At 49.5% G+C, this 16227-nt stretch overlaps 1 protein-coding gene across 1 annotated transcript in view; it reads right to left on the bottom strand.

Annotated features, from left to right (window-relative positions):
- Positions 1–6860: 6860 nt before the first annotated feature.
- Positions 6861–16227, bottom strand: part of ZC3H3 (zinc finger CCCH-type containing 3) — a 269239-nt gene continuing 259872 nt past the window's right edge. The window contains exon 12 of the mRNA XM_082235559.1: positions 6861–7170. Coding sequence (XP_082091685.1) covers positions 7139–7170 — 32 coding nt within the window. The 3' untranslated portion in view covers positions 6861–7138. The remainder of the gene's footprint in view (positions 7171–16227) is intronic.

Here is a 16227-nt window from a genome sequence, read left to right as displayed (position 1 = left end):
TTCTTGGGGGAAACCCTGGAGATGAGGAGACAGGCAAGTGTGGGGAGGCAGGGACCTTCCATCTTAGCAACTGCTTCATGAGGGCGAGACCTAAGGATGAGTTGCTGTGCTCCTTAGGCCTGGGCAGATCGTGTTTTCGCCCAAAAAGATTTAACTCCAACCGGGATGGTAGGATCTACTGCCAGCTCACTCCTGGCAGCTCCCTCGTACAAAAACCCAAAGCTGACACTGGAGTACATCTTACTCCAGGGATGGGGGACTCGGGGCCTGGCAGATGTTCCTGGACTGCTAATCCCATCAGCCCCAGCCAGCTCGGGCAACAGCCAGGGGCAATGAGAGTGTGCTGGTCCTGGGGGGAGGTTACCGTGAGGCGTGGTCAGAGTCCAGTCCTGGGTCGAGGGTCTGGAGACTGTCCACCAAGGGCAAAGCGGGGTCCAAAGCGAGGAGCCGGGCGTGGTCAGGAACTATGGAAGAAAAGGTCTGGGTGCTGGCAGAAATGGGTTTCCAATGACGTTGCTCCCGCAACCTGGGACTGGGCTGACTGGCCTTTATCTTAGAATCATAGAATCATAGAGTTGGAAGAGACCCCAAGGGCCATCGAGTCCAACCCCCTGCCAAGCAGGAAACACCATCAGAGCATTCCTGACATATGGTTGCCAAGCTTTTTAGTTTAGAGAAAAGGCGAGCAACATGATAGAGGCTTATAAAATTATACACGACACGGAGAAAGGGGACAGAGAAAAGTTTTTCTTCCTCTCTCATAATACTATAACTCATAGGCGTGCAAGGAAGCTGAATGTTGGAAAGTTCAGGACAGATGAAAGAAAGTCTTTCTTCATGCAGCACATTGTTCACCTGTGGAACTCACTGCCACAAGAGGCAGTGATGGTCATCAACCTCGAAGGGGAAATTCGTGGAGAAGAGGGCTATCTGTGGTCACTAGCCAGGATGGCTGTTCTCTGGCTCCACAGCTGGAGGCAGGAATGCTTCTGGATACCAGTTGCTGGAACCCACCAGAGGGGAGAGTTGCTTTTGTGCTTATTTCCTTCTTGCGGTTCTTCCACTCACTGGAGGCTGGACTAGATGGGCCATGGACTTGATCCAACAGGGCTGCTCTTTGATGATGATGATGATGATGATGATGATGATAATAATAATAATAATAAATTTTTATTTATACCCTGCCCTTCCCGGTTCAGGAAACCGGGCTCAGGGCAGCTAACAACAAATTTAAAACAATTAATTGATGCTACAAAAAACCCCAGCATAAAATACGGTATAAAGCTTGAATAACAATAAATTCAGAATTCAAAAATCAATTTAGGGGCAAAATCTATCCAATAAACATTAGATGATCACCAGGACTAGCTGGCTGAATTGGCTCTACTTGGGCCAGTGAGGAGACCAGGGGAGAATGAGCTGTGGGATCCCAGAGCGGGTAATCTTCATAAAAAGGGGAGGGGGAGGAAAGGAAGGGGAATAAAAGATCAGTCTAAGTTCAAATTGAAAGCAAGGTGGAATAGCTCTGTCTTACAGGCCCTGCGGAAGGAAGTTAAATCCTGCAGGGCCCTGGTCTCATGGGACAGAGCATTCCACCACGTCGGAGCCACCACTGAGAAGGCCCTGGCCCTGGGGGAGGATAATCTAACTTCCTTAGGGCCCGGGACCTCTAAACTATGGTTATTCATGGACCTTAAGGTCCTCTGCAGGGCAGACCAGGAGAGGTGGTCCTGTAATGTTCATTATATCAGAGAGAGAGAGATCATGCACTAAACACACACTTGGAAACAAGTGAGGACCTCAGAACTTCCAGAGGTTGGATGGTCAGGAATTCTTTAGCTGTGATCCCTTCCAACTTCATTCTTTGATTCTGTGAACCTGCTCTGTATCTATAGAAAGCCATGCCTGGACCCATCCCAAGGGCCTCCTCTCTCTATGGGACACGTTCGCCACCCCTTCCTTTAACTGGCACCCTTGCGGCAAGCGTCGAAACGCCCTCCCATCCCCGGCTGGTGAAGCAGCCTGGCTCAGAGCAGCAAGCTAATAGATGGATAGTAATAATAATAATAATTTGTTATTTATACCCCGCCCATCTGGCTGGGCTTCCCCAGCCACTCTGGGCGGCTTCCAAAAGAATATTAAAATACTATAATACATCAAACATTAAAAGTTTCCCTAAAGAGGGCTGCCTTCAGATGTCTTCTAAAAGCCTGGTAGTTGTTGTTCTCTTTGGCATCTGGTGGGAGGGCGTTCCACAGAGAGGGCGCCACTACCGAGAAGGCCCTCTGCCTGGTTCCTTGTAACTTTGCTTCTTGCAGTGAGGGAACCACCAGAAGGCCCTCGGCGCTGGACCTCAGTGTCCGGGTAGAACGGTGGGGGTGGACACTGGATAGGGAGGAGAGCTACAATCTGCCTCTCTTGGCACTTCCTGGCCCAACTTTCTCCAGGTGGTGATGGGAGCAGCAGCAGCAGCGAGGGGGCCATTAACCATCACCCCCTTTGATTGGGCCGCTTTTATTACTGTTTCTCTGTCTCTGTGATTTAGTGCCCTGCCTGATGGTGCTCCCCGCAAGAGCCCAGGACTGCTGGCCTGACAGCTTTGCTGCGAGGAGAACAGGGGCAAACTTTTCTGCAGTTCTCTGAAACTTCCTCCTGCTGGAGCCGTATTCGGAATAGCCGATTTGCACGACCCACTCAGGAAGATAATCGCAGCACGGTGGAATTCGAAACAGCAAGAAATTATTGTGCCCTAGGAAATCCCACCGCCACCCAGGGGTACTGCCTCCCACTTTAGGCCACTAGAACCCCATGCAAAGCCTTCTGCTCATTCTCTTGCCCCAGAGCGGCTGTGTGGGGAGACTCCTAAATCCCCAGAGAAGCACATGGCAGGTAGGAGTGCAAGGACTGGTGCCGGGCTGGTTCCATTGTAATTTGCGTATTTTTCGCTTTATAAGATGCACCAGACCACAAGACGCACCTAGTTTTTGGAGGAGGAAAACAAGAAAAAAAATATTCTGAATCCTAGAAGCCAGAACAGCAAGAGGGATGTGGCTTCTGGGATAGCCTCTTCCTGTCCTGGCTTATGGGATAGCCACACGCAGCCTCTCCCAGGCAGCGGCATGAAGGCTTCCTCAAGAGCCATGCTCCCTTTAAAGAGCGTGCGGAGCTGCCCTTCTCCCTCCTCGGGGAAAAGCCCCCAAGAGCCACACACACGCTCCATGGGGCTCTTTAAAGGGAGTGCTGAGCAGAGCCTCCCGCCTGCATTTGCTCCATAAGACACACACACAGTTCCCCTTACTTTTTAGGAGGGGGGAAGTGCGTCTTATAGAGTGAAAAATATGGCATCTGTTTGATTTTAATTGATTTTAATCCTATCAATGCATACTTGTTTTTTAGTAGTTTTTCTTTGCTTTGAGCAGTTCTTGGTTTTAGCTGTAAGCGACCTTGAATTCCCTCAGGGGGAAAGGCAAGGTATAAAGAAATAAATATATTATTATTATTATTATTATTATTATTATTATTATTATTATTACTACTACTACTACTACTACTACTACTACTATTAGATTTGTATAGCGTGCTATACCCGTAGATCTTGGCGTGGTTCACGACATAAAATTGCAGTGTATAAAACACAAGATACATAATAAAAAAAGAACAGAAACAAACCAGTAATCTCCCATTCCAACAATCCCACTATTGTTTAATAATAATAATAATAATAATAATAATAATAATAATAATAATAGGAAACGGCAGGCAAGAAATGCCTTTGCTGAGAGATCTCCTTAGTGCTACGTTGAATTCCTCCCCAAAGTCTTCTCCGCAGCAGTTCAGAGAACGGATTCCAAATGGCCCGTGACCAGATGCCCGTGGGGTTTAACCTGCATGACGGCAGAAAACGCTTGCAGTTTTTCCTGAGTGGATTGCCCTTTTGACCCGGGAACCTAAGGCGACAACTTCTTCCAGATCCCTGCTTCTCCTCCCACCTCCCTAATTACACGCTCCATGGACGATCTTATGGGGGGGGAACAACCCTTATTGGGACACAGCCCAAAGGAAGACTTTTCAGGCTCTTTTTTAGTAAGGTTCCCAAAGCGCTACCTGGCTGGACGGAACAGAATCAAACTGTGGGGCTGTTGATAACTCTGCCCCAGGCGTCCTCCTCATTCCTCAGCCACCCAGCCATGCGCCAGCGCATGCAGTCCGAGAGAATTTCAAATTCTTTCCATGCGGCACCTGCCAAAAGCCCCGGGGACTGGTATTTGCGGCCATCAGAAGCGAGCCTTTAATCGCTCTGGCCGAGTGGCTGTGTCCCTGTCAGCTTACGTCGCTTCCCACGGAGGTCCCTTGCAAGCGTTAAGAAGGGAAGCGACTTCCGAAACCCACAGCTGGCAGACTTCCAGTATCATCTTCTCACAGCGGCCATCCAGATGCCCCGAAAGAGAAACCTGCAAGCATCATCTGAACCTTCCCCATCTCTGTAATATCCTTGCTGAGTTGAGGCAACCAGAACCAAATAGATAGCACCATTTTAGGGGAGGTTGTCCTGCTAAGGTGCTTCTGAGATGTGCCTCCTACAACATCCATGTGCGTCATCTGAAACTCAAGTGTGCTTCTTCAGCATGATTTGGACAAGTAAAACTCATTGGCTAAGGCAGGGGGGGTTATCCTGCAGCTCTCTAGATGTATTGCACTTGGGCAAAAAAAATGAGAGGCACAAATACAAGATGGGTGACACCTGGCTTGAGAGCAGTACATGTGAAAAGGATCTAGGAGTCTTGGTTGAGCACAAACTTGACATGAGCCAACAGTGTGACGCGGCAGCTAAAAAAGCCAATGCAATTCTGGACTGCATCAATAGGAGTATAGCATCTAGATCAAGGGAAGTAATAGTGCCACTGTATTCTGCTCTGGTCAGACCTCACCTGGAGTACTGTGTCCAGTTCTGGGCACCACAGTTCAAGAAGGACACTGACAAACTGGAACGTTTCCAGAGGAGGGCAACCAAAATGGTCAAAGGCCTGGAAACGATGCCTTATGAGGAACGGCTAAGGGAGCTGGGCATGTTTAGCCTGGAGAAGAGGAGGTTAAGGGGTGATATGATAGCCATGTTCAAATATATAAAAGGATGTCACATAGAGGAGGGAGAAAGGTTGTTTTCTGCTGCTCCAGAGAAGCGGACACGGAGCAATGGATCCAAACTACAAGAAAGAAGATTCCACCTAAACATTAGGAAGAACTTCCTGACAGTAAGAGCTGTTTGACAGTGGAATTTGCTGCCAAGGAGTGTAGTGGAGTCTCCTACTTTGGAGGTCTTTAAGCAGAGGCTTGACAACCATATGTCAGGAGTGCTCTGATGGTGTTTCCTGCTTGGCAGGGGGTTGGACTCGATGGCCCTTGTGGTCTCTTCCAACTCTATGATTCTATGATTCTTGTTATTTCAAGATCCGGAGACTGGGAATCCTTGTGGACCAGACTTCTCTCTCTCTCTCTCTCTCTCTCTCTCTCTCTCTCTCTCTCTCTCACACACACACACACACACACACGTACACTTGTCCCAGCCAAAGATTAGCCCATCATGGCCCATTTGATAGGCAGAGTCTATTGCAGGTTCAAGCATGGTCTGTCCAGGCCATGAGACCAGTGTCCTGTGCTCACCATAAGTAAAAGGTGCTTGGCTTTCCCTGGGATGCATCCCAGGTTGTGGTGGCAGCCGGGGAGATCCCTTGCCAAGAAAAATCCCTTCCCAAGGGAAGCAAGACAGGCTTATTGCCTTTCACACTACCTGATGGAGGAGCAGACAGATTACAGAAGAGCAGAAAGAAGCAGGATGCATTTCAGCCTAGAGGGTGCTCAAAATATTGGAGCCCCCCCCCCAAAAAAAAATGGGCAATGAGCCATTGCCCCGGATCTCATCAGCCACAGCACCCAGATTAGTTCCAGGAAGAAGAAGGGTCATTGTGGAACCTTCGACGCCACTGTATGTTTCAGGCAAAGACTGGCTTGGTATCTCTTCACTCGAACGGCTTTAAGATTCGTTTGAAAAGGGAGTAGGGCACCGATCCTCCGTCCAACTAGGTCACACATACAAAGCTGGGCTAGGAGAGGAAGGGAGGAATCTGTTTATGCACTGCAACGGCTCTCTTTCTGCATGAGATCTTTCTCCAGAATTTCCACCCAAAAAGGGAAATCGGTTGAGTATATTGGTCTGGAGAAAGGACCCCAAAAACCCTGTGATTTCCCCCCACGCCCAGAGAAAACACAAGACTCTCCTTTCACAACAAAGACCTGTATAGAACTTCACAACACGCCTCTACAAATATAAATGTTTTGCTTGTGTGGTTGTTGTTTTTTGCATAATAAAAGCACCCAGGCAAGCTGGTTTTACAAATCGCTATTAGACCCAAATCTGGCCTTGACTATCAAAGAAATGACTTTGCAAAGAATCTGGGTTCTTTCCCCTCAAAGAAAATTCTGCTCAGGAAAGAAAGAGAAACTGTCCTCTGCCCTCGTGTCTCCAAAGTCTGCAGGAATTTCACCTCTCTCGGGACAAAGTCAGGCATGAGGTTTAAGCCCCTCACCCATCAACCAACAATGGCTTTGAAACGCCAGAACCATCTATCAGCAACCATTTCTCTTAGCTCTGCATGTTGGCCACGCCGTCCAAGTTTGAGGTGGCAAAGTTTCATAGGGACTGGGGTGCAGATCTATATCTTAGGTTTCTACCTGGTCTCTCTCCCTGCTTCCAGGTGAAGCCAGCACAGCCACGCTGAGCCTGAGACCCAGGCAGACGTTTCTGGATGACGCTCCCCCTGCAGTGCAGGCCAAGGGAGCTGAATTAGGAACTGGTGAAAGGCTGAAAGGGAAAAGCTCCTTTATTGAAAAAAAATAATAAAACCACAAAGCTGCGCTCCTGGGCTGTGTGGGAGACTGGGGTAGCCTTCATCTCGCAAACCCCACTTCTCACATAAAACAAGCGGGCAGTCCCTCTGGACAAATCCAGCCGAGCCTTTGCCTGTCTGTCTCGGTGCTGTGTCTTCCTGAGTTAGTCGCCAGGGTGGCTTCGAATCCCTGAGGCGTGTGTGGCCGAGGCATTATCCGCTGCGCAGGGCTCTGCTCGAAGGTGTTGCCGTCCTCACAACCTGGGCTTGATCTGCAAAGGCTTCCCTGGGAGAAAAACAAAGAAAAGAGAGAGTTGTTTGTTATCAAAAGGAAAAGAGGCCTGAACTCTTACAACCCGGCCTCAATCGTTGATATCATCCGCAGGAGCATCGCTGGCCATTTTTTTGAGTTGGGGAGTCTCGTTTGACAACAATGAGAAACTGAGCCTTCAATGTCATTGGCCCTGTCCCGTGGAACTCTCTGCCACTGGAGATTCAGCAGGCACCTTCTGATTCCTCCAGACCTATGCAGGCAATTAAGAATGCATCCTTCCACAATGGGTAAGTGATATTGGTTTTTAAACTGTTTAACTGTATGTTTTAAAGTTTTTAGTGCTGCAAACCCCTTGGATATATATATATTTATGAAACAGTGGCATATTTTCAGAAATAAACCAAAAGCGAGGAGGACACACACACCTTTTGGCATCTGGGAAACAGATCGGATCGCTTCATCTTTCTCACCCTGAAAATGCCGACCTGAGCAATGGTTGCCCTGATATTGCACCTTGCCTGTTTGCCATCCATTCCGCACAAGGCCCAGTTTTCATTTGTCAAATCCTGACACACCCACCCACCCACACAAACACACACACTCTTTGCCACAGCTGCCAAGCCCACTGGGCTGCTAGTCCACAGCGAGGCAAGTGCGCTGATGCATCTGCAAAGCTCTTGGGAAAGCGTGGGTGTCCCAGGGACAGTTCTGGCTGCCTAACCTCGAAAAAGGACATTGTACCGCTGGAAACGCTGGGACGCGGGCGGCGCTGTGGGTTAAACTACAGAGCCTAGGACTTGCCAATCAGAAGGTTGGCGGTTTGAATCCCCACGACGGGGTGAGCTCCCGTTGCTCGGTCCCTGCTCCTGCCAACCTAGCAGTTCAAAAGCACGTCAAAGTGCAAGTAGATAAATAGGTACCACTCCAGCGGGAAGGTAAACGGCGTTTCCGTGCGCTGCTCTGGTTCGCCAAAAGTGGCTTAGTCATGCTGGCCATATGACCCGGAAGCTGTATGCCGGCTCCCTCGGCCAATAAAGTGAGATGAGCGCCGCAACCCCAGAGTCGGCCACGACTGGACCTAATGGTCAGGGGTCCCCTTTACCTTTACCGCTGGAAAAGGTTGGGAGAAGGGCAACCAGAGGGATCAGGGCAGATGGGTCGACTGCCCTCGGAGGAAAGGGTGCAGCATTTGGGAGAAAAGGAGAGGAAGGGTCTTAGGTTCTAATAAAAGGGGGCTTATTTTTTAAAATTCAGAAAGGAAACCTGGCGCTCACTGTCATTGCCATCACCCTTCCCCAGAGCTATAGTGAACGGGGAACTCCATGCGGGGAACCCCGTCCAGCTCAACGTTGTTTACACTGGCAGGAGAGCTCAGTGGGTAGAGCATGAGACTCTTACTCTCAGGGTCGTGGGTTCGCGCCCCATGTTGGGCAAAAGGTTCCTGCACTGCAAGGGGGTTGGACTAGATGACCCTTGGGGTCCCAACTCTGCAATTCTGCGATTCTTGTCACCGGAAATCAGAGCACCTTAAGCCCTGCAGAGAAGGAGCGATTCACTTTCAAAGACTCCAACGCTCCTGGCTCCGCAGACAGTAAACGGCAGGGTGAATTAGCAGGATGGATGCACGAAGGGCTCAGGTTTGCTGACAAGGTCAAAGCTGCTCAGGATGACAAAATGCAAAACGCCAGAAATGGAAGAAGCAGCGTCCCAGGGAAGAGGATGGCGGGTCTTAACAAGCCAGGAGAGGCGGGGAAACTTTCCGGCTGATGGAGGGGCTGCTCAGGGAAGCGACTTTGTGGGCAGAGGGCCAGACTTGGGTTCGAATCCGGCTTAGCTGTGAAACCCATTCAGCAGCCTGCAGCCTCTTTCTCTTTCTCCCTCTGCCTGACCTATCTCACAGGGCTCCTGGGAGGATAAAATGGGGACGGAGGGAAACACATTGCCCTGAGTTCATTGGAGAAACAGCAGGATAAGAATGTAGGAACAGAAGTAAACAATACATTTAAGAATCCCGCTGAAAATACTGACTCCGGGCAAAACTTCTCACACCTAGAATTTTAAAATGTGCTCTGTGCATTTGATGAACTAAAGGGGACAGGGAAAAACCTTCAGAATTTATTCAAAACCTTTTTTTAAAAAAACTTTAATTTCTCAGTTACCAGATGTTGAGAAAACTCTTTGACATCTGGTGGGAGGGCGTTCCACAGGACGGGTGCCACCAACGAGAAGGCCCTCTGCCTGGTTCCCTGTAACTTGGCTTCTCACAGTGAGGGAACCGCCAGAAGGCCCTCGGAGCTGGACCTCAGTGTCCGGGCAGAACGATGGGGGTGGAGACGATCCTTCAGATATACTGAACTAAAAAGTCACAAATGCTGTTCTTCAGATCAATGTTTCACACGATCTCTCTCTTTCATAAAATGAACACATGCCTATCCTTTCAGAAGTCAGTCGCCCAGAAGGGTCAGAAACGATATTCTGTGGTTCTCACTTGCTTCTGAAGGTGCATTTAGAGCAGGGAGGGGGCAGCCGTGGCTTTGCAGATCCCGTTGGACTTCAGCCCCCCCCCCATCAGCCCCCAGCCAGCATGGCCAACCGCCGGGCATTATGGGAGATGTTGTCTAGTGACACCAGGAGACCCACAGGTCCCCATTCCTGGTTCAGAGACAGAATCCAGTGGCGTGGGGGGAGAGAGGGCTCCAGGGGCACTTGCCCCAGGTGCAAAATTGTTAGGGGTGCAAATTTCCACTTGTTTCTAAGTGTGTGTTCAGCACATGCCCTCTCTTTTCCTGATATAAGAAGAGCCCTGTTGGATGAAGCCAATGGCGCATCTCGTTTTTGCCTCCAACTGTGGAGCCATCCTGGCTAGTGACCATTGAAAGCCCTCTTCTCCATAAATCTGTCCATCTAGACTGGGGGCCATCCCTGCTTCCTGTGGGAGGGAGTTCCACAGCTGAACAATGTCCTGCGTGAAAAAGGACACATTCACCCGGTGCTATACCAGCTGCACTGGCTCCCGCTGGAGTACAGGATCAGGTTTAAGGTGCTGGTTTTAACCTTTAAAGCCCTAGGACCCTCGGACCTACGGGACCGCCTCTCCTGGTATGTCCCACGGTTTTCAAACCAAAACATCTTGGAGGTCCCGGGCCACAGGGAGGTTACACTGGCCTCAACCAGATCCAGGGCTTTTTCGGCCATGGCCCCGATCTGGTGGAACGCTCTGTCACAAGAGACTAGGACCGTGTGGGACTTGACGTCTTTCCGCAGGGCCTGCAAGACGGAGCTGTTCCTCCAGGCCTTTGGCCAAGGCACAGTCTGACCCCCTCCTTCGGTAATCCTCACAGAACTCTAGCCCAATGGTTGCCATTAATTTGATTTTGAATTGATTTTAGAATGCTGTGTTTTATTGCTGTTACCTGCTAGGAGCCCGGCTTCGGCTAGGGAGGGCGGGATAGAATTATTATTATTATTATTATTATTATTATTATTATTATTATTATTATTATTATTTTATCTGTCCTGAACTTTCCAACATCCAGCTTCCTTCCACATCCACGAGTTCTAGTATTAGGAGCGAGGAAGAAAAATCTTTCTCCGTCCGGTTTTGCAAACTTCTATCACGTTGCCTTTTCTCTAAACGCAAAAGTCACAAACGCTGCAACCTTCCTTCAGATCACTGTTTCACGTGATCTCTCTCTCTCTCTCTCTCTTTGACAGGCACCAGAAGCTGGGATGCCCAGAAGGTGTGCAAATCATAAATGAGGAAGGGGCTTGATCTGAGGAGGGGGCGAGTGCCCAGCTTAGCCCCCTGTAACGGCTCAGATCAGGGACTGGTGGATGTCTCTAAGGCCTGAGAAGCCGGGACAGGTTTTACATTACGTTGCCTGCCAAGACGCAAGGCTTCAGGTTTCCAAACCAGCGCCCCCCTCCGCTGCCTGGAAAAGAACAAGGGACACCCATCTCCAGCGCGTCCCCCCCCCAGCACTGAACTTAACCCGGGTGTCACGGCCCCTGCTGGAATGATGCTCCTTTTGAGGGCCTGGTTCCAAGAAGGATCTGGGCTTTATATTGGGAAAGGCCTTTCGTGCCGGAGATTCTTCACGTGGACCCCGCTGGGCTCCCCCCGCTGGGAAACTGCGGGTCCCTCCTGCAGCAGCGCCACCGAAGATGCATGAGGAACGTGGCCAAGTCTCCTCCCCGCCTTTTAAAACTTGGTTAGACAAACTTTGGGCAGGGCTGTAAGTGGCAGTGGCATTGATGCATGGCTTTTTGAGCTAATTTATGTAAAATAAAGAGGGCTCATTTAGCACCTTTCCACCCTTAATATAACAACCATATATCAGAGGGAGGCCTGGCAGTCGCCCCCGACTTGGCCATTAGTCACCTGCGACGCCGGCTAATGCCGCGGAAAAGGAGTCAGCAGCAGGGGAGCAGACCTCTGGGTGCCCACCCGTGTGGGGGCACCGAGAAAGCAGCAGATCCGTCAAGGTCAAGAGGAGAGCAGGCATCCTTCTAGATCGGGCTTCCTCAACCTCAGTCCTCCAGCTGTTTTGGGCCTGCAACTCCCATGGTCCCTAGCTAGCAGGACCAGTGGTCAAGGATGCTGGGAATTGTAGTCTCAAAACATCTGGAGGGCCGAGGTTGAGGAAGCCTGTTCTAGATAGTCTTCAAGGGCTTTAAGCAAAGGATCACTGTTGCACTGGGCCCCCTCCAGCCACCCTTTCTCCCATGCATTCAGGATGATCTTTAGTTCGCAGAAAAGGCAACGACGAGGTGTCATGGTATGGTGTTTCTCAATCTTGGGTCCCGGCTGTTGTCGGACTACCACTCCCATCATCCCTAGCTAGACAGGACCAGTGGTCAGGATTGTGGCGTTTGCACTCCTAGGCGACATCATGCTGGGTCATGAGGAAAGGGTTAAATGAGTGTGAAGTGATTGGCAAGTGGGAACCCAAGGGGAGGAGTTGGAGTTAGAGTTAGTGTTGTTAAGGAGTCAGTCGGGTGTTAGAGAAGAGAGAGGGAGGATAAGTCTGTGGGTTGGGATAGTTTGATGTGAGAGAGTGAGAGAATCTGTTAGGAGGAGTCAGATAGACAGTTGGGATAATCAGAAGTTATTAGGAAGGTATAGGCCGGTAAACTTGTTAATGCTTATAAAATAAACTTGTTTATTTGGTTTAATGTTAACAACTGTCTGGACTAGTGTGTAGCCGAGAGAAACGGGTTGGTGGCAGCGGGGAAGTGATCACAGTGGTGGCACAGGGATCAATAGACCGTCAAATGTCCGGGGACCCTGTGTGATTGCCACAGGGATGATGGGAGTTGTAGTCCGACAACATCCGGGAACCAAGTCTGAGAAACTTGGTTATAAAATGATGCATAGCATGGAGGAAGAGGGGAGAGAAAACTTTTGCTCCCTCTCTCGTAACACTAGGACTTGTGGGCATCCAGTGAAGCTGAATGTTGGAAGATTCAGATGAAAAAAGGACTTATTTGCGTAGTGCATAGTTAATCTTTGGAACTCCCTCCCACAGGAGGCAGCAAAGGCCAACAACTTGGATGGCTATGAAAGGGGTTTAGACAAATTCATGGAGGATTGATGGCTATCGGCCACGATGGATGTGCTCTGCCTCTGCTGTCAGAGGTAGCAAAGCATCTGAATACAATTTGCTGGGAAATGGAGGGAAGAGGGCTTGCAGGCTTCCAGTAATAATAATAATAATAATAATAATAATAATAATAATAATAATAATAATAATAATATATTTATTATTTATACCCCGCCCATCTGGATGGGCTTCCCTAGCCACTCTGGGCGGCTTCCAAAAAAAATTAAAATACTGTAATACATCAAACATTAAAAGCTTCCCTAAACAGGGCTGCCTTCAGATGTCTTCTAAAAGCCTGGTAGTTGTTGTTCTCTACTGTGAGAACAGGATGGTGGACTAGATGGGCCAATGGCCCTGATCCAGCAGGCAGATCTAAAAATATGTCGTATAAACACAGACAACTGGGAAACACTGGCCTGCGAGCGCTCCAATTGGAGAACAGCCTTTACCGAAGGTGTCGTGGGCTTTGAAGACACTCGAACTCAGGACGCAAGGGAGAAATGTGCCAAGAGGAAGGCACGCTTGGCAAACCCTCACCCCTAGCTGTCAACTTTTCCCTTTTCTTGCGAGGAATCCTATTCGGAATAAGGGAATTTCCCTTAAAAAAAGGAAAACATTGACAGCTATGCCCTCACCGTGATCAACTCCCTCCCGGAAACCTATGTCCCCACTGTGGAAGGGCGTGTGGATCCAGAATTGGCCTCACAGTCACTTATGGACTCACTGTTAAGACCGTGTTCATGGTCTCGGCTACGAGGAATCGCCAAAGAAGCAGCAGCAGAAGCTCATGATGGTATCACGGTGGCAATACATGACTTTGCTTTCAATACAGTGGTACCTTGGGTTACAGACGCTTCAGGTTACAGACTCTGATAACCCAGAAATAGTACCTCGGGTTAAGAACTTCGCTTCAGGATGAGAACAGAAATTGCACGGCGGCAGCAGGAGGCTCCATTAGCTAAAGTGATGCTTCAGGTTAAGAACAGTTTCAGGTTAAGAACAGACCTCCGGAACGAATTAAGTACTTAACCCGAGGTACCACTGTATAGTGAATCTGAGAATGCAGAGGATCCTACTGGCTGCAAAGTTCGTGTTTCCAGTGCCAGAGGAGAAAAGAAGTTACGAAGCAACATTGACTAAGGGGGGGAACTGCATCTGTGACACTCGCCCGAGCTTTGCTTGCTGGGGAGAAGAGTAAGTTTTCAGTGGGGAGAAGAGAAAGGGGTGCAGGGAGCAGGCAGGGACTGGCCAGAAAGGGGAAAGGATGGAGGTTGCCCCAGAAGTAGCACGCGGAGATGAGCTCTCCGTTTTGGACCACCTCTATTAACAGTGTACCTCCAGAGGCTAACATTACAGATCAGACTTCCACAGCACGATAAATATGCAACATGGCCGCTCCCGCAACTGCCCCTGCATCAGGGAGGGCCCTTAGATAAATAAATTAAAAAAAGAGGGGGAGATTTACAGCTGCAAGACAAGACCGGCGATATTTCCTGAGCCATAATATTGGCAGCTTTTCGTTTATGCTCGAAGACGGTGCGGATAAAAGAAGACAAGCTCAAGAGCGAGGGAGGGAGGTTGCCGCCACGGGATGCGAGCGAAGGCGGCCGAGAGGGAGTTAGTTGCCATTCATGTCAGCCCCACTTTCCCCCCCTGGGGGGCTGGTGGCAGAGGGCTCTTTAATCGCATTGTTTCTTCCTTCCCCGGAAGGACAGCGCTCCTCGTAAATCCAGGCGTGGAGTGGGGGGGGGAGAGCGCGTGGTGTTATTTATTTATTTATTTACGAGGCGCTATGAAATTCTTACAGGCACACTGTAAAATCGTCTGTCACTTCCCGCCCCGGAGTCCCCCCCCCCACAAACGACGAGAGGCCCTGGCGGAACATTAAACAGCTAAAAACTCTCATCTGTGTTCTGGCTGAACTTAATTACGAATTGCAAACAGAGAGGGGAGAATTTTAAAAACATACTAAAAGGAAGCAACGCGTGCGCGAGATGAGGAGGGTGGACGCCCGGAATTTTAACCAGATTTAGATTGATTTGGTTCCGCTTCTGCCTTTGGATCACGGCTGCTTCCCCAACCCTTGTCACACTTGCATGCGCACGCGCACAAGTACACACACTCTTGCACGCTCGCAGGCACAAGTTGGTACGGGGCAGAGAGCGAGGATCCGTTAAATTTCTGAGGTCCCTAATAAGAACTTAAGGAAACAGAAAACCCAGGCCATTCCTGCCTTCACAATAACCGCGACTCTGGACTTGCATCTTGAGACCGTAAAAGGAATGGAGGCCTCTTGAGTGGCTCTGATAAAATGTCCCCTAAGTGCCACATTTAAAGGCGCAGTGTGAAACAATGGCGTAAAAGTCAACAAAACTGGCTCTGTATGAAAAAAAGATAGGATGTTACTCAGCCAAAGGCCTGGTGGTTAAAGAGGAACATTTTCGCCTGGTGCCTAAAGGTGCCTATGACATGTTGTTGTTGTTTAGTCGTGTCCGACTCTTCATGACCCCACGGACCAGAGCACACCAGGCACTCCTGTCTTCCACTGCCTCCCGCAGTTTGGTCAAACTCATGCTGGTGACTTCCAGAACACTGTCCAACCATCTTGTCCTCCGTCGTCCCCTTCTCCTTGTGACCTCCATCTTTCCCAACATCAGGGTCTTTTCCAGGGAGTCTTCTCTTCGCATGAGGTGGCCAAAGTACTGGAGCCTCAGCTTCAGGATCTATCCTTCCAGTGAGCACTCAAGGCTGATTTCCTTCAGAATGGAGAGGTTTGATCTTCTTGCAGTCCATGGGACTCTCAAGAGTCTCCTCCAGCATCAGAATTCAAAAGCATCCATTCTTTGGTGATCAGCCTTCTTTATGGTCCAGCTCTCACTTCCATACATCACTACTAGGAAAACCATAGCTTGAACTATACGGACCTTTGTTGGCAAGGTGATGTCTCTGCCTATGACATACCCTCCAACATTTCTCCAATGAAAACAGGGACATCCTATTCCATAACAATAATTTTGCTATTCATATCCTGCCCATCTGACTGGGTTGCCCCAGCCACTCTGAGCGGCTTCCAACGTATATAAGAACATAATAAAACATTAAAAACCTTCCCTATACAGGGCTGCTTTCAGATGGCTCTGAGGTTGGACAACTCCATACTCTCCATCATTTCTCAGATGAAAATAGGGACATCTGAATGAAAAATGGAACAAGATCAAATCAGAAACCAGGGCAGCTTCTGTAAATCCAGGACTGTCCCTGGAAAATAGGGGCACTTGGAGGGTCTGGTATAATGAAGGCGACAGGTGAGCTTCCCTGGGGAGAGCATTCCACAGACGGGGAGCCACTGCAGAAAAGGCCCCGTTCTCGTGTTGCCACCCTCTGGACCTCTCGAGGAGGAGGCATATGAAGAAGGGCCTGGGATGATGACCACAGAGTCTGGGTAGGTTCATATGGGGAGAAGCAG

This window comes from Podarcis vaucheri (assembly GCF_965113315.1).
Source record: "Podarcis vaucheri genome assembly, chromosome: 8".
Taxonomy (NCBI): domain Eukaryota; kingdom Metazoa; phylum Chordata; class Lepidosauria; order Squamata; family Lacertidae; genus Podarcis; species Podarcis vaucheri.
This window is presented reverse-complemented; position numbering and strand designations above follow the sequence as displayed.